Here is a 25,112-nt window from a genome sequence, read left to right on the forward strand (position 1 = left end):
ACAGACACAGCAAAGGACACCAACACCTGAACTAGCTGATCAGAACTATTAGCCAAATCAGATAGAACAGACTGTCAGCAGATTATATTCTGCCATGTTGGCACATTTTGCACTGTTTGCACATGTTAGCACATATTTGCACAGTTACTTGTTATAATCGCATCTGTTATTGAGATACATACTCTACCATGTTGGTAAGAAAGAAAGTGTTGGTCCAGTTCTGAGGACCAAAATAAAGTTCCTATTGTTTACAACACATAACCTCTGACTGGTCTCAGTAATTGGGGTTTTTATCTCTGTCCCTCACCTGACCTTTATGCAGCCTCACCCTACCGCAGCAAGGTAGCGGAGACGCAGAGGGGACCATCCCCTGATGGGGACCCCGTCCTCTTACACCCTCTGCCCCCCGCAGCTGGAGAGTCACCAAAAGTGGGGCTGACTTATACTGCTTGTCCATGGAGAAAGCGAAGTTACTTACCTGTAACGGGAGTTCTCCGTGGACAGCAGGATAAGTCAGCCACACTGACCCTCCCTCCTCCCCTAAGGGGTGACACTGCAATAAGACTCAAGCTATGGAAATCACTGGATTAAATGAGGGACAGCACAGGTATATATAGGGCTACCTGCACATGCTCAGATGAGGCTCCCAAAGCCTCACCTGAGCTCTGGGAGAGCAAATCCGAATTGGGGACGTAGATGACGTCACCAAAAGTGTGGCTGACTTATCCTGCTGTCCACTGAGAACTCCCGTTACAGGTAAGTAACTTCGCTATATTCGGATCGACTTATATTTGACCATATACATTATGTCAACATCCTTTAAAAAGTACTGTTTAAACAAAATTGCAAATAAGAACAATTTTCTCTCTCCCCCTTCTCCTTCTCTCTCTGGATCTTTCTGCCCCTCTTTCTGTCTTCTCTCTTTAGGATTCATCTTGACAGCCTGAACCAAAGTGTGGTCCTCCACATGTCTGAGAAGTTAGGCTACAAACACAGTGACGTGATTAACACTGTCCTGTCCAACCGGGCCTGCCAAACACTTGCTGTATACTTCCTATTGAACCAGAAGCTACAACGCTATCTGCTTTCCATTGGCGTAAGTAGGATTTGTAACGGGAGCATCTGAAAGAGAATAGTTCCTTTCCAAGTTTCTGAATTCCAGGATGCACATGGCTGTCAGTTCTCTAGAAGACAGATTACAATGTCAAGGAAAGCTGACAGCAATATGTTCTTCTGTGGCAAGAGCTTGTTCAGTGGAAATCATTTTGAAACGGGTGCCAATGATGATGGGTTCTTTGATTGATTCATGTTTTTAATTTTGAGCGTCAACAGATTGGGTTCCAGAACACAGAAAAACTTGTGTTCTGCTAAATAAGCAATGTTTTGTGATAATATATAGAATATCTGAAGTAAACTGGAGTACAGGGGAGTTTCTGCCTTGCACTTTATCGTACTTGCGCATCTTAAAACGGTTTTATTTATTAAATTTCTGGGGAATCAGTGATGTAGTACTGTACTTACCCCGCCCCCTTTTTACAAAACCTTAAAAGCGTTTTTTAGCGCCAGCTGGCACGCTGAATGCTCTGTGCTTCTCCTGACACTCATATACAGTGTTCCCCCGCGAATTCGCAGTTCGCGAATCGCAGACTCACTCATTCATGGTCTGCTCCGACTGCCTCTTCCTGTAATAAAATCGGGCTACACCAATCGGGAGCTTTGAGTCAAAGCAGCTCCCGGTTGGTGTAGCCCGACTTAACTATAGGAAGAGGCGGTCGGAGCAGACCGCGAGTGATTTTCTTCACCCGCCGGCACTCCAGCTGCCCTCTCCTTCCTCCCCTGCCTTTCGAAATTCATAGGGGTTCCTGGAACGGAACCCCCGCAAAATTCAGAGGAGTATTGTAGTTCCTATGAGCATCAGAAACAGCACAGAGCATTCAGCGAGCTGGCCTGTGCTAAAATCCACTTCCGCAGTTTTGTAAAAGGGGGAGGGGTTAATGATATTTGTGCTGGTTTTGTACAGCTTGACTCTTTTGTAAGCCGCTTAGAACTGTAAGGCTTAGCAGGCTTTATGTTATGAGAAAGAGAAATTTAAGAGTAGGTCTATCATATGTATAACTTTTATTAATATTAATTCCATTTATTTGCCACCCATTCAGCAGACAGCAAACTGTTTTGTGATCTCACTTCGCTTCCTTTCAGTTTTGCTTCTAGTTCTTGTTCCGTTTTCATCTTTACACGTCTTTAAAACTCTTGTTCCTTGAATGTTCTCGTTAGCTTGTTATACTTTGCTAACATAGGGGCTGATCCAGAACTCGGTGAGTAGAACCTCACCTGGATGTCTGCATCTCCAGTGACCATGATAATGCAGTAAGCAAAACTTGCACGTAAATAGAGGGGAGCCAGCCCGATGTATGCATGCAAAGGTTTTGCAGTAAGCTTGGCTCCTTGTGCTCAGGTTGGAACAAAAATGAGAGCCGACGCACACCTGCGCCTGTTCTTCGGCGCAGAAATATCAGCCTCTCCTTTCTGAGCACACGACCGAAACCCTTATCCGCACTCTCGCCCAGCCCACTGCAACTGGCTTCTCACAGGTCTTCCACTAAACCATCTCTCTCCCCCTCAAGCTGTTCAAAACTCTGCTGCACGACTTGTAGTCTGCCAGAGTCGCTATGCTCACATCACCCCTCTCCTCAAGTCCCTTTATTGGCTCCCTATCCATTTCTGCACGCAGTTCAAACCATAGGCAGCGGAACATCGTTTTGTTGGGAAATGGCCCCGAGGGGCTTTGTTCTAGACAGCAGAATCCTGTGGCACCTCTCACCAGCTCCTGACTATCCCACCCACCTGCACTTTTAAATCTTTGGGCAGCTGCCAGTGGCATAGCGGGGATGAGCGATGCCCAGGGCGGTGGCGCCTCTCTCCTCGTCCCCCCCCCCCCACCACACGCACGCTCCCCTTCCCCATACCTTTTTATCTGCGGCGCAAGCATCCACGAAGTAGCTGCTCGCATCAGCTTCGACGCTCTCTCGGATGTCGCTGCCTAGGCACAGGTCCCGGAAGTGACATCAGAGAGAGTGCCAAAGTCGATGCGAGCAGCAAGAAAGTGCTGGGAATCGGCGATTTTCTCTGTAAACGCTTGGAATCGGTGATTTCTCTATGCAAGCTGATGTAATTTGGGGGGAGGAGCCAGCAAGCTAAAAACCGTGAATAATCTAAACTGTGAATGCTGAAACCGCGAATACGTAGGGAGAAGTGTAGTCCTGCAGCTTTCAGAAAACTCCCTCCAGCTCCGATCAGTGTGGGTACGAGTGCAGCCTGGATTGTACCATCTTTAAGTAATCAACCCCCAAGGCTGCGCTTATCACACTGCCTTTGATTTACTGGAGACGGGGGAAGCCCAGGGTCACATTCTTTGGCCAAACCCTGTGCTTTGGATGTTACTATACAACAAAGCTCTTAATTACAGAAGCAGACCTCTGTCTCATCTAATGACTGCAGTGAATAAAGCTGCCATATCTAATGAGTGTACAAATGAAATTTTTTTTTAAAAAACTTACTTTGTTTAGCTAGGGACGTGTTCTGTTGACATTTATTTATTAATTCGTTTTCTGTCACGTTCTCCCCAAAGAGCTCAGAATGATTTTCACCACAGATTGACATACATAATATACAGTTAACAAGTTATAATTTGAACAGTGAACAGTTTGTTTCCCGATTGTGGTCCAATTGTGTGGGAAACCGGGACTCAACATGGTCCGTGTTTCGAAAACACACTCCTTCCTCAGGGGTCCTAAAAGGTATTCAACCCACTTTCAGGGGAACCATAAGGATTACAACTGGAAAAAGAAATGATCTAGACGACTGAAAACAGAGTCGGCTGAGCTCCTTCTGAGCTCTCCTGGGAGAACGGTATAGAGCAGGGACTGTTTTCTTACTCTTTGTGACTCTGTACAGCGCTGCGTGCGTCTGGTAGCACTATAGAAATAATTCATAGTAGTAGTAGTAGTAGTAGAAAATTGAATAAATAAAATAAATTTAAATGAGTCACGAGACAAGTAGCACCAATTAAGTTTGACTCAGAATTCTTTTTTAGCATGATATTCAATGCTCTATCACTGGCCGGCGAATATGTAATTTCACTGTCTGTGTAATTTCAGAACTTATATGGATTATGTTAGGCTTAAACTATGACTGAAGCCCGATACTATTTTTATAAGAAGGAGCCAGGTTTAGGGTGGAGCAAGAGAAGGCTGAGAAAATGTATCCAGATAGAGATGATATTCAACCGCTGTCTAGAAAACTTATACATGTAGTTGAGGCCTGTCAAATGGTAGGCCTATACCAGTGGTTCCCAAACCTGTCCTGGGGGACCCTCAGCCAGTCAGGTTTTCAAGATATCCCTAATGAATATGCATGAGAAAGATTTGCATATAATGGAAGTGACAGGTATGCAAATCTCTCTCATACATATTCATTAGGGATATCTTGACAACCTGACTGGCTGGGGGTCCTCCGGAAGAAATTGTTTATACTTTAAACAAAGAGATCTGATATGTCCATTTTCGAAGTCAAAGTCGCATTGTGATATTGCTGTACAGTCAAAAGCAGACCATTCCTCAACTTCATTTTCAGGAAATCTTTCACCCAGATGCAAACATAGGATGTTGATGAAGGTTAATATGGAATTAGTATCTACTGAAACTTTTTCTCCAGACCTCATCCTGTTGTCAAGAAGACTGTTGACTTTATCACTCCACTTAACCTTGTTGCCTAAGTATTGCATTCGAAGTTTGTTCAATTTACCCTGTGCAAGATGATAAGCTTCCAATGGTGTCAAACCACTTTTCTGAAATGCCATGGTTAAGGAAGCCAGTTCTGATAAGACATCATTCAAAACTTCAAGTGTAATATGAAATTGTTCACTGTTCAGCTTCTTATAGCAGTACTTTGCAATAGGATCATTATCTTTGTCTTCTTCAAAATATTTTAACAGGGGTCATAATTTTGAATAATTGCTTTAAGTGCAAAGTGTCTAGATAACTAGCGCACTTCATTCAGAGGTCTGAAAGCAATTGATTCACATTCAGATGCAGCTGCTATTTCTTGAAACTTGCATCATTTAGTAGAAGACCGACAGAACACCGTGTACACAGTTCTCATAACAGTTTCTACTTCTTTCATCAATTTTACTTCTTTCCATGAATCAGAAAATCCCAAATCTTCCCGATGTGCAACACAATGTTGCTGCACTAAATGTGGAATGTCTTTTCTCAGCTGTGCTGCAACACCATCTATTTTGCCCAACATAACAGAGGCACCATCAGAGGTGAACATAACCATTTTATTCAGATCAAGTTCATATTTCCTATAGAATTCCCTAATTGCTGTTACTATTGATGTAGCATCACATGCTTCCAACTGTAGCATCCCACCAAATGATGTCCTATACTCATTTGAATTGACTGGCCGATACTTAAAGTAGAGTATTAAGTACTTGTTGACAGAAATGTCTGTGCTTTCATCAACAGTTAACGTTTGATACGTTGTTAATTTAATGTCTGCCATACGATCATCTTGCACGATGCCATTGATAATTCCAAGTAATTCAAACGCATAGTTTTTGCTTCTCCAGCTATCAGGTATACTAACATACTTCGCCATGTGCTCATTGATATCTTGAACAGAGAGCATTGAGATATTCATCTTAATGGCCAGCACAACACTGTCGACAAGAACCTTAATTTCATCAGGACTGGAACGCTTCCGTTCATTATTAATTTGCCTGTTTTCTTTTATGGTTGGGCTTTCAAGCAACATGTTAACCAGTCCCCCTCTTAAATTCGGATTTTTACTTCTGAGTTTCCTAATACTGTCGGTATGAGATTTACTTGATAGATGGCGTTTCAGAAAGTCCAGTTTCCAAACATCATCCCATATTTTTCTAGTAGAGAATTTTCCAGTTGCTTTGGCATCTTGACAATAACAACACACAACTCCATCGTCTTCGTCATAGGTAAATATTTCACACAGTCGAACACACATTGTATTTCGAGATTCCAGTGTCTCCGTTTCAACAATTTCTTCAAGCCATTCAGACCTAAAAGCTGTTGCAGCTCTCTTGCGTTTTACACTTTTCACCATTTGCGGTTTAGACATTTTAAGAGTTATATCTGGTTGCAATTTAATTAATGAATACAGTTGTACAACCGCAGTACCACGCTGCACACTACGATTCCACGAAATAAACAATATGGCGGAACTTCAGGAAGTCAAAGAACATAAGAAGTTGCCTCCGCTGAGGCAGACTAGAGGTTCATCTCGCCCAGCGGTCTGCTCCCGCGGCGGCCCATCAGGCCCATTGCCTGAGCAGTGGTCCCAGACTATCCCTATGACCTACCTCTACTCCTATCTGTACCCCTCAATTCCTTTATCCTCTAGGAACCTATCCAAACCTTCTTTGAAGCCTTGTAATGTGCTCCGGCCTATCACAGAATCGGAAGTGTTTCATATCCTATGGGCCATAGGCTATGGCCCTATGGGGCACGTGACGTGTCAAGTTCAACTGCCAAAGATAACAGAATCACGTGAATGACTTAAAATTTATATTATAGCGCTTCAATAAATGTGATAAATGGGAAATCGGAACAGCTGGTCTTCTGCAACATTTCATTTTAGCAGTGAAAATCATTTTAGGCAAAAATTTATTTTTTTGTGCGTGCTATTTTAATTTGTGTGCGCGGGTTCGGCAAGTTGTGTGCGCGCGCACAAGCACACAGCTTAGAGGAAACATTGCCCCCCACCCCTGATTTTCACCATTCCAGCAGTTTTTGATAACTGACCCATTACAATTGGAAAAGGGGTTTCTTGTTTCTCTTCAAAAAGGATGCTGTCAGGCTTTAATTTTTTGCAGGTTGGAGGTATTCACAGGAGTAAATTTACCTGGCAGAGCTGGACTTTTTTTTTTTTTTTTTTGCAGCATAAGGAAAATGGCATTAGGTCAATGCTCTCTAGATATACTATTTACTGTATTATTTCTATAGCACTACCAGACGGTCCCTGCGTCCCTGCTTGAAAGAGCTTACAATCTAATTATGACAGACACAGTGGACAAAAATGGTGAATAAATACTGTATTTGCAGTTCGTGTAGGGAAATGCCAAGGGTTGAAGACTTTACAGAGGGGATGATAGATGAATACGGTGCTTTACAAGTTGATGTGGTTAAGATTTAAATGCAGCTTCAAAAAAGTGGGCTTTTAGCCCAGATCTGAGTATCGGCAGAGACGGAGCCCAATATATATAGTAACATAGTAGATGACGGCAGATAAAGACACAAATCGTCCATCCAGTCTGTCCAACCTTATTCAGTCTAAAAATTTGTTGTTGTTGTTTTTTTCTTCTTCTTCTTAGTATCTGAGCATTTAAGAAATTCTTTACTGAATTTGTGACCGTTGTGCTAAAATCAGTGGCATGTGAGATGAATTGTGTCAAATTATTGTAGATTCTTTTGTCAAGAATACACCCTTTGTCTTCTCTCTTCCCAGAAGCCAGATATTAATGACAACGTCTGCCATAAGAATCAGGCGCATCAGATGGAAAGATACAAAGTGAACAAGAATTCATCTGAGGTAAGCTTTAGCTCACATCAGACTCTGGAAGTGCATTGATGTCTTATGCGCTTGTGATTTTTCTACAGTTACTAGATCGATCACTAAGATAAAGAGAATTTTCCTATTACTGACGAGCATCAAGCCCTAGAAAACCTGAAATGTCACCCTGAGGTCTGCATGCAGTCAATATTAGTTGTTGAGCACATGATTGAACATTGGGTTGTTTTGGTTTTCATTTTAATTTCTTATTTTCTTTCTTTTGTTTCTTTAAAAAAAAACCCCAAACCCCCATTAAACCAAAACAACAGCCAAAGAGTTAAATTCCATTGCCATTCTCCCATGCTTTAATCCTTTTAAATCTGGATCTTCCTGAACATCCCCTTATTCCATGCGTAGATGTGATTCCCTGTGGCTCCTGCCTTGCTATGAAGGCTTGATTGTCTTAATAACGCAAAAAAAAAAAATACACATTTTATTCATTTTTATTGTTTCAAAAATAATACAAAATAGAAAAGTCATTAGCATTTCCTATGTACTTTCAAATGACAGCTTGTCCCTGGTTTTTCTATTCAGAAGAGGCTAGAAAGGTTCAAAGAAGAGCGACCAAGATGGTAAAGGGGATGAAACTCCTCTCGTATGAGAAAAGACTAAAAAAGGTTAGGGCTCTTCAGCTTGGAGAAGAGACGGCTGAGGGGAGATAGGATTGAAGTCTACAAAATCCTGAGTGGAGTAGAACGGGTACAAGTGGATCGATTTTTCACTCCGTCTAAAATTACAAAGACTAGGGGACACTCAATGAAGCTACAGAGAAATACTTTTAAAACTAATTGGAGGAAATATTTTTTCACTCAGAGAATAGTTAAGCTCCGGAATACGTTGCCAGAGGTTGTGGTAAGAGCGGATAGTGTAGCTGGTTTTAAGAAAGCTTTGGACAAGTTCCTGGAGGAAAAGTCCATAGTCTGTTATTGAGAAAGACATGGGGGAAGCCACTGTTTGCCATGGATCGGTAGCATGGAATGTTGCTACTCGTTGGGTACTAGTAATCTGGATTGGTCACTGTGAGAATGGGCTACTGGGCTTCATGGACCATTGGTCTGACCCAGTAAGGCTATTCTTATGATAATTTTCTAGAGTCCTAGTTATATTATGAGGGGCCACTGAAAGGTTCTCAGCCCAACCAAGAAGAGAATGATGTGGGGCCATGAAACTTACAAGTTATTCCACACTTTTCTTGACACTTTTCATTTCAATGAGGCGAATGCATCTAGTAAATGGGCAGAAGTATAGGGAAACCAAGCCATTGTGACATCAGCAATGAGGCTGGCTCTTAGGCATTGGTGGAATGAGGCATTATGACATCACAATAGGAGGGACTGCTGAAAGGTTCTCAGCCCAACCAAGAAGAGAATGATGAGGAGCCATGAAACTTACAAGTTATTCCACACTTTTCATTTCATATCACTGAAATGAAAAGTAGCCCCAGGTAAGTGATTTAAAATTTTAAAAAGCCCTTTATTTTTAATTTTTTTTATCTCAAGCCTTTCCAGTGGTGTGTTCAAGACAAGTTGGGTATTCAGTGACTTACTCAAGACCACAAGGAGTAGGGTTACCAGACGTCTGGATTTTCCTGGAGATGTCCTCCTTTTCAAGGACATGTCCAGGGGTCCGGACAGCTTTTCAAAACCCAGCACTTTGTCCAGGTTTTGAAAAGCTTCCCGTCAAAATCGCGTTGAGAAAGGGCATCCGTGCATTAATGGATGTAACGCGGTGATGTCATACGTGCACATGACATCATTGCAGATGCCATCTGGGGGCAAGACACAGGCGGAATGGGTGGAACTGGGCAGGCCTGTAGGCATGGCCATGGGTCCAGATTTTCCTTTGGGAAAATCTGGTAACCCTGATAAGGAGTGTCGGCGGGATTTGATCCCTGGTCTCTCTTGTTTTAATCTGTAGGATGATCTTCTTGCTGAGCTTTATTTTATGTTTATTAAACTGGGTTGATGAGTCTCTTTAAAAGAAAAGCAAACCCCTTCTCTCACTGCTCTCTCTCTCTCTCTGCAACACCCATCAGTCTCCCTCCTAAATCATCACCGCCCCCCCCTGGTATTCCTGCTGAGGGAACTAGGCTGAATTAGTAAAGGGGGAAGGGAAGAGAAGGCTTCATAACATCAGTGAGCAACTGGGAGAGAAATCCACAGCTAGCTTTTCTCAGAATCCCTGGAAAGAATTCTACAAGTTTTTCCACTGGATCTTGATCTGGGGAAAATCCCTAAATGCTGCCAAACTTGAACCAGGCTCAAATTCTCTTTATCAGCTTTAGCATCAAATTATTCAGATATCTCTAGGTATAACTTTTGCAATCCCCCTCCTTGCAGACTGAAATATCAATGGTGTGCGGTTCCTGTCCTTGGCTTCTTCCTTCCTCCCACAAGAAGTCTGTTTTGGATATCCACAATGAATATTCATGAGATGCATTTGAATTCTTTTGTTCTCTAAACAAGACTAATTTTCACATTTTAGTTATATTGCAAATTCTCAGCTGGAGTCTTTTTAGCCCCATTCATGCCTGGTTTAAGAGGAATTACTGAAAAAAAAACACGAGCTAAACAGCCAACTTGCAAATTAACTCGGCTCTTAGACAAACCCAGTATGAGGGAAATTTTATAAAGCATCTTTGCATATCAAATGATATGGAAATTGATTTTTACAGTCCATGCATAAGCATTATGGAAGGGTAAAGCTGAGATATATATCTGTATCCGAAACATGCATGCTCATACATGCACAGCGTACACTCCAGTAGTATAGCCACGGGTCGGTAGGGGCTCATCCACATCGGGCTCAAGCCCACCCAGGTAGTGGAGCACTCTTGACACAGCTGGCGGAGATCCTCAAACTCCACCAGCTGAAGACTCTTGGCATCTCTAACATGGCATAAAACATAAGAGGCCCACCCTGCCCCCTCAACCTGTTTGCTCATCGGGATGGCATCTGCGCATGCGCTGGTGTGATGTCGCTCGTTTCTACAAGCTTTTCAAAATCCGGACAATGTGCTGGGTTTTGGAAAGCCGAAAAGGAGCATAAATCCAATATCCAATTCCAAGCTTCCAACCTTTAAAGTATTCTTTCTATATTACACCTTTAGATCCTTTCCTGGTGTTGCTGCTTCTGTTTTAGCCATAGACCTCAGAAACACCTCTCCTCCGTCCCATACAGGCTATGTTCTCATAAAGGGGAGATTCATGTGTAACCTCCTCATCGATCAAGGCTTAAATTTTAATAGCTAATGCTCGATACTTTTATGTTTTTTTAAACACTTTTTATAACTTTTAAAACGACTAATAAAGTATGTGTACTTATCTTCAAAAGTGTTGCTGTACTAGGCTGGTGGACCCGACATGTTTCGCTGCCGCTTCGTCAGGGATCCACTTATGCTGTTAACCACCATCCCCCATAGACTCTTCAAATACAAGATTAAAATTTAAGCCTTGACCGATGGGAGGAGGGGTGTTTCTGAATAACCAGCGAAAATCTGAATCCCAGGTAGCAGCTTGGAATGATAACAGATGATTGTGAAATCTTGGAAAGTCAAAAGAGTGTTGATATATGTAATATGTAAAGAACGTCTAGAAGTAGAACATTCAAAATGATCTACCAAGTAACTAGGGACCAAAACATAAAGGACTTTGGGCTAGATTTACTAAACTTACCCATCCTGTAACAGTGATCGCAAAACCAGTTTTGCAATCGTTCCCCGACCCTGACCCGATTCACTAAACTGCTGCCCGATCAATCTCCGATCCGATCCAACCCATGCAAATTAGTAAAACCCCCATGCAAAATAGCCAAGCGATTGATTCACTAAAAATTGCTTGGCTATTTTGAATTGGGTTTTACTATCCTAAAACCCAACTGCTGCAGACCTGTCGGTAACTGTGATACTGACAGGTCTGCCTGTCTTTTTTATTCATTTTTTCCCATGGCACAGATATTATGCGTGTCTTACACATGCAAAATATCTGCCCCATAAAATGGCTTCTCCCACCACGCCGCTGAAAAATATGGCAGGAGGGATGCTGACTCCCTCCTGCTAGTTTTGGGTAAATCCCTTCCTCAGGATCCTTCCGTCTATCAACATCAAGTGTCTTTATTTTCTTAGCCCAAGACTGTCCTTTCAGGCTCTACTAAGCCTAGTTTCGAGTAAATCCCTTCCTCAGGAGCCTTCCGTCTATCAACATCAAGTGTCTTTATTTTCTTAGCCCAAGACTGTCCTTTCAGGCTCTACTAAGCCTAGTTTCGAGTAAATCCCTTCCTCAGGAGCCTTCCGTCTATCAACATCAAGTGTCTTTATTTTCTTAGCCCAAGACTGTCCTTTCAGGCTCTACTAAGCCTAGTTTCGAGTAAATCCCTTCCTCAGGAGCCTTCCGTCTATCAACATCAAGTGTCTTTATTTTCTTAGCCCAAGACTGTCCTTTCAGGCTCTACTAAGCCTAGTTTCGAGTAAATCCCTTCCTCAGGAGCCTTCCGTCTATCAACATCAAGTGTCTTTATTTTCTTAGCCCAAGACTGTCCTTTCAGGCTCTACTAAGCCTAGTTTCGAGTAAATCCCTTCCTCAGGAGCCTTCCGTCTATCAACATCAAGTGTCTTTATTTTCTTAGCCCAAGACTGTCCTTTCAGGCTCTACTAAGCCTAGTTTCGAGTAAATCACTTCCTCAGGAGCCTTCCGTCTATCAACATCAAGTGTCTTTATTTTCTTAGCCCAAGACTGTCCTTTCAGGCTCTACTAAGCCTAGTTTCGAGTAAATCCCTTCCTCAGGAGCCTTCCGTCTATCAGCATCAAGTGTCTTTATTTTCTTAGCCCAAGACTGTCCTTTCAGGCTCTACTAAGCCTAGTTTCGAGTAAATCCCTTCCTCAGGAGCCTTCCGCCTATCAATATCAACAGTCTTGGGCTAAGAAAATAAAGACTGTTGATGTTGATAGACGGAAGGCTCCTGAGGAAGGGATTTACTCGAAACTAGGCTTAGTAGAGCCTGAAAGAACTTTTCCAGTTGGGACATTAAAAAATGATGAAAGATTCATGGATTGAAAAGTATTGACGATGAATTGTTGACACTATTCTTGAGCTAAGTATTATCTATTTTGACCGTTTGAGGAGCAAATTATAAATAATTTTGGGATGAGATTTACTAGAGACTTTTATACATTATTTATGAAATTCACTTATTGCACTTTTGCGTTATTGCACTTCACAGAGGTGTATGCCTATGATGGTGTGGGCGTGGCTTAAAACAAGAGCATGCCGATAGAATTAAGCTGGGATTTCTGCTGCGGCAGTTGCCATTATAGCTTAACGATCACACTGAGGATACACACACTTATTAATTTGAACAACAGTTATTTATTGTTGGATATATGGTGTATTGTCTCTGGTGAATCTCAACCTTTCTGAAGTACCAATACAGGGCAAGCAGTGGCTTCCCCCATGAATTTCTCAATAATAGACTTTGGACTTTTCCTCCAGGAACTTTTCCAAACCTTTCTTAAAACCAGCTATGCTATCGGCTCTTGCCACATCCTCTGGCAACGTGTTCCAGAGCTTAATTATTCTTTGAGTGAAAAAAAATTTCCTCCTATTGGTTTTAAAAGTATTTCCCTGTAACTTCATCAAGTGTCCCCTAGTCTTTGTAATTTTTGATGGAGTGAAAAATCGATCCACTTGTACCAGTTCTACTCCACTCCACTCTGGATTTTGTAGACTTCAATCATATCTCCCCTCAGCCGTCTCTTTTCCAAGCTGAAGAGCCCTAACTGCTTTAGTCTTTCCTCATATGAGAGGAGTTCCATCCCTTTTATCATCTTGGTTGCTCTTCTTTGAACCTTTTCTAGTACCACTCTATCTTTCTCGAGATAAGGCGACCAGAATTGAACGCAGTACTCCAGGTGAATCTTGCTAACCAGCCCTTTTTAAATAATTCCTAGCATCTCGTTTGCTTTTTTTGGTTGCTGCCGCACATTGAGCGGCAGGTTTCATCGTATTGTCTACAATGACACAGTTTTGGTAAGATAATCCACACTGCAGTTGAAGAATATCACACATTGTTTTCTTACCATGTAAAGATATAGAGCCCAATTCTGTAAATGGCACCTAAAATTTAGGCATCGAGAAACATGGTGCCTAATGCATGCCAATCTTAAGTTAGAAGCCATTTATAGAATCGTGCCTAGCGGCGCCTAGAGTGAACTTAAGTACCAGTAGGTATCTTAATCTTAGGCGCATCCTATTTATGCTGGGGGGGGGGGGGGTTTCTTGGCCGAAATGCCAGTGCTTAAGTTCAAAACGTGGCTACATAGAAAAATATGTCCATAATCTGCCACTAACCACACTTACTTTCTGGTAGGCGCTTTAGACAAGGCGCCTACTTGAAAATGGTAGGTGCCTACCATCCAATTAATTTAAATTTAAGCCAATTATGAGGTGCTAATTGCTTGTTATCAGTGCCGATTAAGCTTTTTAAGTAATTAAGGGGTCCTTTTATTAAGGCACGCTAATCGATTTTAGCGTGCGCTAAATGCTAAAGCGCCCATAGAATATAACGGATGCCTTAGCATTTAACGTGCGCTAAATCGGTTAGTGCCTTAATAAAAGGAGCCCTAAGTTAGACAACTAGGTCAGTGCACCTAGCCGAACTTTAGGCATCGCTAATAGAATCTGGGCCAGATTGCTGATGCCAACTGGGCCTTAATCCTTTATTTCCATTTTCAGATTCAAAAGGAAAAAAGGCTTAAAGAAACAGAGAAGAGAGAAGATCTTCTCCCCAGTCCACTGCAAAAGAAACTGGACAACAGTCTGTCTCCATACAAACAAGCCTCAAGCCTTGCACAGGCCCAAAACAGCAGAGCTCAGCTGAAGGAGAAGAAAATGAGCAAGCCTGGCTGTGTTGAGAAAGGTGGGTAGCTTTGGCATGATTGAAACATTCAAAGTACTGAAGGGGATAGACTTAGTAAGAACATAAGAACATAAGCAGTGCCTCCGCCGGGTCAGACCACAGGTCCATCCTGCCCAGCAGTCCGCTCCCGCGGCGGCCCAAACAGGTCACGACCTGTCAGAATCATCAGAAGGGGCTCCATTGCCACCTTGGCTTCCCATTTAAGTCCTGCCTTCCTATCGAAGCCCTAGCCCTCCGGTCTTTCACATGCACGACCTGGTTGGTTTTTACTCATTACCTGGTTAACTTTCTATACTTGTGTTACATCCCAGCTCCTCCTTCAGTATCCCATGATCCCTTTATCCCTCAGGAATCCGTCCAATCCCTGTTTGAATCCCTGGACCGTACTCTGCCTGATCACTTCCTCCGGTAATGCATTCCAAGTGTCCACGACCCTCTGGGTGAAAAAAAACTTCCTTGTGTTTGTTTTGAACCTATCTCCCTTCAGTTTCTCAGAATGCCCCCTCGTATTAGCTGTCCCCTTCAGTCTGAAGAATCTGTCCCTATCCACCCTCTCTATGCCCCTCATGATCTTGAAGGTTTCTATCATATCTCCCCTGAGCCTCCTTTTCTCCAGAGAGAAGAGCCCCAGCCTATCCAGCCTCTCGGCGTATGGGCAGTGTTCCAGCCCTCTTACCATTCTCGTTGCTCTCCTTTGGACTCTTTCAAGTACCGCCATGTCCTTCTTGAGGTGCGGCGACCAATACTGAACGCAGTATTCCAGATGTGGGCGCACCATCGCTCGATACAGTGGCATGATGACTTCCTGTGTTCTGGTTGTTATGCCCTTCTTTATGATGCCCAGCATCCTGTTGGCTTTTTTCGAGGCTGCCGCGCACTGTGCAGATGGCTTCAGTGATGCATCTACCAGCACACCCAAGTCTCTCTCGAGTCTGCTGTCTCCCAACAATACCCCCCCCAATTTATAGCTGAACAGCGGGTTCTTTTTCCCTATATGCATGACCTTGCATTTGTCCACGTTGAAGCGCATTTGCCATTTGTTTGCCCAGTCTTCCAGCTTGTCCAGGTCCCTTTGCAGGTCCTCACACTCCTCCCTGGTCTTAACTCTGCCGCACAGTTTGGTATCGTCTGCGAATTTTATAACCTCACACTTTACCTCCCTTTCCAGGTCATTGATGAAGATATTAAAGAGTATCGGCCCCAGCACCGATCCCTGTGGCACACCGCTCGTGACTCCCCGCCAGTCAGAATATTGACCCTTTACTCCGACCCTCTGCAGTCTACCTGACAACCAGTGCTTGATCCATCTGTGCACATCCCCTCCCACCCCGTGGCTCCACAGCTTCTTAAGTAGCCTTTCATGTGGCACCTTGTCGAAAGCCTTTTGAAAATCGAGGTAAATGATGTCTATGGGCTCCCCATTGTCCACCCGACTGCTTATTCCCTCAAAGAAGTACAGAAGGTTCGTTAGGCATGATCTTCCCTTGCAGAATCCGTGCTGGCTTGTTCTCAGTAGGCCATTCCTCTCGATGTGCTCGCAAATGCCGTCCTTGATCATAGCTTCCACCATCTTCCCTATAATTGAAGTCAGGCTCACCGGCCTGTAGTTCCCGGGGTCACCCCTCGATCCCTTCTTGAAGATAGGTGTGACATTTGCCACTTTCCAGTCCTCTGGTACCTCACCAGTTTTCAAGGATAGGTTGCAAACATGTTGGATTGTGCCCGCTATTTCCTGTCTTAGTTCCTTCAGAACCCTTGGGTGGATCCCGTCCGGGCCCGGTGATTTGCCACATTTTAATCTGTCTATCTGTTTGAGGACATCCTCCTTACTTACCTCTATGTGCTCTAATTTTTCAGCCTGTTCCCCACTCATGAGCTCCTCTGAGTCCGGTATATTAGTTGTGTCTTCGCTCGTGAAAACCGACGAGAAGAACGTGTTCAACCTCTCAGCTACCTCTTTATCATCCTTAATCACTCCCTTCCTGTCCCCATCGTCCAACGGCCCCACCTCCTCTCTCGCTGGTCGCTTTCCCTTAACGTAACTGAAGAATGCCTTGAAGTTTTTCGTCTCCCTGGCCAGCCCCTCTTCGTATTTCCCCTTTGCTTTTTTTACCTCTCGGTGGCATTCCTTTTGGCATTTCCTATGCGTCTGGTGATTTTCCTCTGTTGGGTCCTTTTTCCACCTCCGGAAAGATACTTTTTTGTCCTTTATCGCCCTTTTTACTTCTGTTGACATCCAAACCGGGTCCTTTGATCGTTTGTTCTTGCAGCCTTTCCTGAAATTGGGGACGTACATTCTCTGCGCTTTCTGCAGGGTGTCCCTGAATAGGGTCCAGGCGCTTCCCACAGTCTCCATCCTAAAGATGTTTCTGAGCTTCCTCCCCACCATTTCCCTCATAGCAGCATAGTTCCCTTTCTTGAAGTTCAGCGCAGTTGTTGCAGTCCTCCTAACCACGGGTGTCCCTCTTTCTAGTGTGAATCTAATCATGTTGTGATCACTGTTGCCTAGTGGTCCTCCCACTTCTACCCCTCTCGCTGGCCCCCCTAATCCGTTTAGGATGAGGTCAAGAGTAGCACCCCCTCGCGTCGGTTCTTTGACTAGTTGCTCCATGAAGCAGTCTTTCACCGCTTCTACAAATCCTGTCTCCCTAGTGCAGTTGGAGTGACCCGTACTCCAATCTATCCCCGGGTAGTTGAAGTCCCCCATCACTGTTACACTTCCAGTCCTGCACTCCTGTCTCAATTCCGCTTCCAAGTCATGTCCGACTCCCTCTGGCATGCCAGGTGGTCGATAGTACAGCCCCAGTTTTATGGCCGCACCCTTGTTTCTCGGTAATTTGACCCATAGTGATTCCAGCCCTTCTGTCTTCGTTGCCATATCCATCCCGATCGAGTGGATAGAGTCCTTTATATATAGTGCTATGCCTCCCCCCTTCTTGTGGGTCCTGTCCCTCCTATAGAGCTTGTACCCCGGCAGCGCTACATCCCATTGGTTTTCCTCTGTCCACCAGGTTTCTACAATTCCAATTATATCCAGGTCCTCCTCCCTGGCCACGACTTCTAGTTCACCCATCTTGGCCGTGAGGCTTCTTGCATTTGCGTATAAGCACCGCAGGTCCCGTCGTTTTTCTTCCACCTCTGCATTTATCTGGGCCACTTGCCCTTGGATTTCTGGCAGTTTTCCCGCTCTCTGCGCTTCTGCTTTGCCCTCAGCCTTTACCCTCTTAGCTTTCAGTTTCCCCACATTCCTGCCACCCCACTTCCCTGCTTTTCCTCTGGGATTTCTAGCCCTTCCGGCCCCCTCCTGGGCTATCACCCCTTGAGCCTCTGTTTGATCCCCCTCGCCTTGTGGTACCTCTATATTACTCTCGTCTTTCGCCCTCATGCCACCCAGTCCCCCTGTGTCCCCATGCCCCTTAGTCTTCTCCCAGCAAGCTCCCTTTACCTGATGTTTCCCTCGCTGTCTGATTTTGAGATCTTCCGGTCCCTCTGCTTCCTCCCTGCAGTCAGCCCGTTCAGCATCTGTTCTGGATACTGTTGTCCGAAGCGTCAACATGAGATCAGCTGTCGGCTTTCCCCCTCTCCTCAGTTTAAAGCTCTCTCGATCTCCTTCCTCACATTGGCTGCCAGTAGTCTGGTTCCCGCTGTGCTCAGGTGCAGGCCGTCCCGCCGGTAGAGCTTGCTCTTTCCCCAGAAGGACGTCCAGTTCCTCACAAAGCGGAAGCCCTCCTCCTGGCACCATCTCCTCAACCATGCATTTACAGCTTGGAGGTCTGCCTGCCTCTTCGCATCTGCTCTCGGTACAGGCAGGATCTCCGAGAATGCTATCCTCCGTGTGCCCCGCTTCAGCTTTCGTCCCAGGACCCTGAACTGGTCAGTCAGTGCGTCCATGCTGAAGTTCCTCCGGCTCACATCGTTTGTTCCGACATGGATTATTACCGCAGTCTCCTCTGCCTCTGCTCCGTCCAGGATCCTCTCGATCCTATCAGTGATGTCTCGTGTCTTGGCCCCTGGGAGACAAGTCACTAGCCGGTCCTCCCTTCCTCCTGCTACGTGACTGTCTACCTCTCTCAAGATCGAGTCTCCCACCACAATAGCAGACTTTCCTTTCCTCAGCAACCTCCTCTGCCTCAGGTCGGTGTCCTCGGTGTAGTGTGGTGTCTCTCCCTCGGGGTCCTGGTGAGTCACGGTCTCCTCCTCTTGCGTGATAAGGATAAGTAGATAAGGACAGGTTGTTCACCCTCTCCAAGGTAGGGAGAACGAGAGGGCACTCTCTAAAGTTGAAAGGGGATAGATTCCGTACAAACGTAAGGAAGTTCTTCTTCACCCAGAGAGTGGTAGAATGCTGGAACGCTCTTCCAGAGGCTGTTATAGGGGAAAACACCCTCCAGGGATTCAAGACAAAGTTAGACAAGTTTCTGCTGAACAAGAACGGCGCTGGTAGGACTAGTCTTAGTTAGGGTGCTGGTCTTAGACCAGAGGGCCGCTGCATGAGCGGACTACTGGGCATGATGGACCACTGGTCTGACTCAGGAGTGGCAATTCTTAAGTTCTTATGATAAAAATCAGTCTTATATGGTAGGGATAGTTTGAGAACCGGAGGAACCAGGTTCAATTCTCATTTCAGCTCCCTGTCACTCTGGGCAAATCACGTAACCCTCCAATTAGGGTTACCAGATATCTGGATTTCTCCGGACATGTGCAGAGATCTGGACGGCTTTTCAAAACCTAGCACTTTGCTTTTGAAAAGCTTCCCATCAAAAGAGCATCAGGAAGGGGCATCCACGCAGGCGCAGATGCACACAAGTGACCTCATTGTGTCATGACCGCACATGCACGGATGCGGTCTGGGGGCAGGGAGGGCAGAATGAGGCATGACACAGGTGGAACGGGACAGAACTTAGTGGGCCAGGGGGCATGGCTATGGGTCCGGATTTTCCTTTGGGAAAATCTAGTAATCCCTACTTCCAGGGTCCCAGGTACAAAATAAGTGTATGTATATAATATGTAAACTTCCTTGATTGTAACCACAGAAAGGCGATACATCAAATCCAATCTCCTTTCCCTTTGTAATAATAATAATAATAATAATAACTTTATTTTTTTATACCGCAATACCACAAAAACAGTTCAGAGCGGTTTACAGGATAAGAGACTGTACATTTACAGCGAAGTTACAGCTTAGTTATAGCAAAGTTACATCGAGGTTACAGCATATCGAAAAACAAAAAAAAAAAAAAAAAAATGGCAGACAAAGCCTAAGAATTATGATTAGGACCACGGGAGTAGAAAATGACACAGTGGCTGTTACCTGTGGCTAGCCACGGGTAACCCGCCGAAACGGTGTGGGGGGGGGGAAGTGCTCACTGGGTACGGGGACAAGGCCATCCACCGCCCTGTAGAACAGTGAATGGCTTTGTCTACGCAGTTAAGGGAGGGAATGCGCGCAGTCACCGATTGCGCACGGCTCCCTCCCTCCTTCCTACCGGCTGCATCTATCTCCCTCCCTCCCTCTTAGCTTCGTGGCGCGTTTTACTTTACAGTGTTCAAGCCGCCGGAGCCTGCCTGAAATCATGTTTGTCTGCAATTCTATAACCGGAACCGAATACAAATCCAATTAGGCACCCACAGGTGTTATTTTATATGTGTTTTTATAAAATAGTCTCACAAAATGCATGGAAGTTGTGTATCAATACACCTTTCAATGTTCCCTCTAAGCCAGGGGTCTCAAAGTCCCTCCTTGAGGCCCGCAATCTAGTCGGGTTTTCAGGATTTCCGCATTGAATATGCATGAGATCTATGTGCATGCACTGCTTTCAATGTATATTCATTGGGGAAATCCTGAAAACCCAACTGGATTGCGGCCCTCAAGGAGGGACTTTTGAGATCCCTGCTCTAAGCTGTGTGGAGGTCCTCCAATCACATTCCTGCCAGTAGAGAGCAATACTTCAATATTGGGTTTTCAGCCACTAGGAACAAGCAGATCCTCTGGAGTCCTGCAGAACTTGCCTGTCCCTCACTATTGAAAATGTGGTATTGAAACAGCACCACCATTGGCAGGAATGTGAGTGGAGGTCTTCCACACAGCTTAGAAGGAACATGTCTCCTCAAGAATTTGTGTAAATTTACACACGTGCTTCATGGCTCTGCCGGCACTTTACCTAACTCTACCCCCAAACACACCTACACTTGGGTAGCATAAAAGTAGATGCAACCATTATCCATGCCTGATTTATACATGTGTAATCCTGGGAAAATTTTATAAAAGCCCCTTTCTCTAAAGAAAGTTTATAAATTTACCCCCAGAATGGGAAAAATCAATTTGGTGCACTGGGCCCTAACATCTCTGAAAGTTCCTCCTGTGTGTATAAAGTGCCACCACCAGTGTAACGTCTAACCCCTTTCTCTGGCAGATTCCCTGAGTGGCTCCAGTCCCAAGCATGAAGGAACCACAGCTGGCTGTGTTACATCCTCTTCTGTGGAGTACCTAGAAATGCAAATTCCTGTTCCCAGAACCCCTACGAAGCTTCTGCGACAGGAGCAATCTCCCTCTAAGGAACCTGCAAATGCTAGAAACCAGAACAAAGACAATCATTTGGTTCTCCATATCGTACGCTCTTTCGAATCCGTTAACAGAGAGGATCAGGTGGAGCCAACTTCTCCCACACATCAGTACAGAATATTAAGCTCTGCAGGGGACTTGTCACCCAAAGACTCCTGCCAAAGCACCCTGTCCCCAGGATTTCTTCATCCAGGAAGCACAACGCCTATGAAATTCCTGGGCCACCCCACTCATGTTTCCTTCATATACGAGGATCAGAGCAGCCCTTGCAGCTCCGAAGCAACCTCACCCGCTTCTCCTATTTCTCCTATTTCCCCCATCTCCCCAACTTACAACAACAACATGGCCGGCCCACTAGGAAGCCCGAACTGTGTAAAGAGCAGGGCCAGGTTCCCGATGATGGGTGTTGGACAGATGATGCGGAAAAAAAATCAGGTGCTTTCACCAAAGTCAGAAAAACCCCTGGAAACCAGAATGCCTCAGTTACAACAAATGAATCCCGGCTACTTTTTATTTAATGCAGCAGAGACTGTCCAAGGCCTGTGTTAATTCTGCACCGATGAAAATCAATGTGTACACTGCTGTTTTTTGGGATCGAGGCAGCGAGGCTGCTGTATTCCCAGTTACCCTGTACGTGTACCTTCTAAACAAACAGAAAAGGTAAAGATCTCTTGTGCAGGAGGCTGTGAGCCTTCATTAAGTTGAGGGACAAGGTGGCACCACCTTAGAGAGCTCAGCAGACTGAAGAAAAGATGTAATCCATTAGCAGTATTTTTTAGCCTGTACAGTGAATAAGGCTCGTCTTAAAGACCTTCTGGAGACAGAGTAGGTGTTTGAGTTGTTTTGTCCGTTGCGGAAGATCTGCTACTTCAGAAGAAAGTTCGGCAGTGCTGGAGCCTTAACTCAGTATTCATCGAGCTCACTGCTTTCAAGAATAGGGCCTTTGCTTTCTGGAACTATACATGCACATCCTATTTGCATCTTACATTGAGCTACTATGAGCGCCTACAATTCAGTTGCGCCAGCATCAAGGTTCCTAACTCCAAAGTGCGAAGAAGTTAGGAAGAGAAATTCCTGAGATGATGTTGGACAGGCATTTGAGGAAGAACAGTACACCAGGAACTATAATAAACGTAGACTGGAAGAGTTTTGTGTAAGTTGAAGACATTCTTCATAAAGAACTGACGTACAAAAGTGGTTTTGTTGTAATGTTGGCAAAGTGATTCTTTTCTGAACCTGAGTTGATATTGTATAAGACAGATTTCACTGGAACAAACACACAGCATTTTTTTTTATAAGTAGTTTGGTCGTGATGGAATTGTCTGGTCGAATTTCAGCTCCTTCATGTGATACTTTGATATGAAAACATTAAATCTATTATCTAAATCTGCTGCATATAGTGTTAACATGTTTTAGACCTGTGAGGCACTTGTGTTTTTTGTAGGAAACACTTCCAGTGTGCAATCCCGTCAAGTTGACTGCTTTTGCAGAATGGGAGATGTAGAAACCGACATCCTGTGATCAGTGCTAGAACTCTTTCTGCTGTTGTTACTAGAAAGTTGGGCATTGCTCTTCTGCTTCTCTGTGCCTGTTTATAGACCTACTGCTCAGTGCAAGAAGTTTTTCTCAATAGATTTCCCATCAAATACCATCAGCTCATTAGCCAGCATCCGGAATTAAGTTGTGACAAAATATAATACTATAAAAATAAAAACAAGCCCTCATGTTTCCTTTAACCCCCATGAAGGTACCAGGTTTCCCCTGGATATGGTGTCTTTGGAGTGAAAGAGAGAGAGATAGGAATTAAAAATACACTTTGAACATCACTTCAACCTTCTCACTTCACTCAAGCTCATTCAGTGGTGTTGATTTGTTCATGCACAGTATAAAAACTATGAGGTCCTTATTCAGTGGGCCTTAATTGAGCAGGTCCTTCTACCAGGTTAACTCCTGCGAACCAGGTCACAACATGATATTCTGTGGCACCTAACTGGAAAGTGCTACTTTACATCATGTCTGACTGCTGTGGGAGTATCTAGTTAATGCCAGGGCAGCCCAGGCCCAGAGCATAGGCAGAGTTATCTGGGCACTATTGATATTCACTGATAATGCTCAGAATACTATCTGAGCAAGTAGAACCATATAAATGGTAGGCCCAACTTTCCAAGATAGTTATTTGGGTACTGGTTCTTAATATTGACGGTACCTGGATAACTTCTACTAGCCACCAATTATCTGGATAGTCTATACTGATAGCCTGGAACTGAATATCTGATCTAAATCAGGCCATGGTGGCAGGTGTTTTTAAAAAAAAAAACCCAAAACACTGGCTAATGTGGGCCTGAGTATTGACTAATGAGGAAAAACTCTTGTGCTCAAACATAGTTACTCCAATAAATGCAAAAGTGAGTTAAGGCAATAATAAATAATCCAGTTATCTATGGTATCACTGGCACAGCTGTGGGGAGTGAGGCCTTGGGGGCCTGGCCTCCACATTTTGGGTGCAGGCCTCCTCCACATGTGCAGCTCCTGTTAAGTGGCTGGTGGGAATGCTGAAGCCCCAACTGCCAAAGAAATGCATTTTGGAGCTTTTCTCCTCTTCACGCTGCTGTACTACAGAAGATAGTGATATGCCTCCAGCCACCAATGCCGGAAATCCTCATGTATGCTCAGTTTGCACAAGAACTGAGCATACTCAGGAAGTCCCAGTGTCGGTGGCTGGAGGCACATCACTAACTCCTGTACTGCAGCAGCACAAGGTTGAGTTTTGGCTGGCGGGGTTTTGGCATCCACACCAGGAAAGATATTATTTTTGGCACACTGGCATGGACGGAATGCGTTGCCCACACACACATCGGAGGGCTGGCTGCACCTCTCTATGGTATCAATAAAAACAGAGGAACAAAGACCTCATATGCTGAAAGGCACACTATTTTACCAGGTCTTATAATGAACAATAGATATCTTTCATAGGTGAGAAACGTGAGTGCTTTCTGCAAAAGGTTTTGGTCTCAGACTCGTCCCTTTGCAGGAAGGCCAAATAAAAGAGGATGCCATTCTCTCTAGCTTCCCCTTGTCCAGCATAGAGCAGCTTAAGATTTGCAGCTAAGGACAGTCTCAGCATCACAAGAACCCCTTTCAAAGTTAGAAGATACACCTGGCCTGTCTTAGGGGCTCAGCAGTTGTAAACTGAGTAAGAGGAAGAAATGGACATGAAGAGGGAAGTGAGAGAAATAGTAGATATGTGTAAAAAAAGGCAATAGCAGGGAACATAATGACACATGTGGATGACGGGATCTGGAAGAGGAGGGGTCTAAAGAAAGTATTGGATTGAGGGGAACATATAGTAAGTTGCAAGGTTTGTTTATGAGTCACTTGATGGTGAAGTACATATAGGAGAGGGATAATGGGCCTTAGAAAAGGGTGAAAGACAAATGTGGGTCAAGACAAGAGATAGGAAGAGAAACCCAAATGGGTATCACAAGTTAGGAGAAGAAGCAAGAAAGAAAGTATGCGGCCACTATCACAGGAACAGCATTATATAGAGGGAAAAGGGCTAAATGTGGTGGGGAATGACTAAAGCATGCCAGAAGTTTAATGACATCTGGAAGCCACTGCCTTTGACTCCAGATTCCAGAGGAGTTATCGTAGCTTTCACCCTGCCTGGAACAGAAGTGAATTTCCATGCAGATCCCAAGCTTTTTTCTGCAGTTATTTTTAGCTATTGCTGGAGGGGGGGGGGGGGTAGGATAAAATATTTATGTAGCATTTATAGAAATCTCTTACACCACACAATATAATAACAGAGTGCATGATACAGAAAAAGAGTACCTGGCCTATCTGTTCTGCTCAATTCATCTGTCCACAGTGCTAAGGATACATCCCAGCTATCAGACAAGATTTCTCCTCATTCAGGACACTATTATCATGGGTAGAACAGCATGCAAGATCTCCATTTAAGGGGCATTTTTCTAAAGGTTAGCACAAGTA

The 25,112-nt window shown here is 44.4% G+C and overlaps 1 protein-coding gene across 1 annotated transcript in view; it reads left to right on the plus strand.

Annotated features, from left to right (window-relative positions):
* The window catches only part of HUNK (hormonally up-regulated Neu-associated kinase), a 119,743-nt gene extending 96,358 nt beyond the window's left edge, over positions 1–23,385 (plus strand). The window contains exons 8-11 of the mRNA XM_033947489.1: positions 928–1,096; positions 7,543–7,626; positions 14,377–14,560; positions 20,974–23,385. Coding sequence (XP_033803380.1) covers positions 928–1,096; positions 7,543–7,626; positions 14,377–14,560; positions 20,974–21,671 — 1,135 coding nt within the window. The 3' untranslated portion in view covers positions 21,672–23,385. The remainder of the gene's footprint in view (positions 1–927; positions 1,097–7,542; positions 7,627–14,376; positions 14,561–20,973) is intronic.
* The last annotated feature ends 1,727 nt before the right edge of the window (positions 23,386–25,112 follow it).

The sequence above is a fragment of the Geotrypetes seraphini genome, chromosome 6 (assembly GCF_902459505.1).
Source record: "Geotrypetes seraphini chromosome 6, aGeoSer1.1, whole genome shotgun sequence".
Classification (NCBI taxonomy): Eukaryota; Metazoa; Chordata; class Amphibia; order Gymnophiona; family Dermophiidae; genus Geotrypetes; species Geotrypetes seraphini.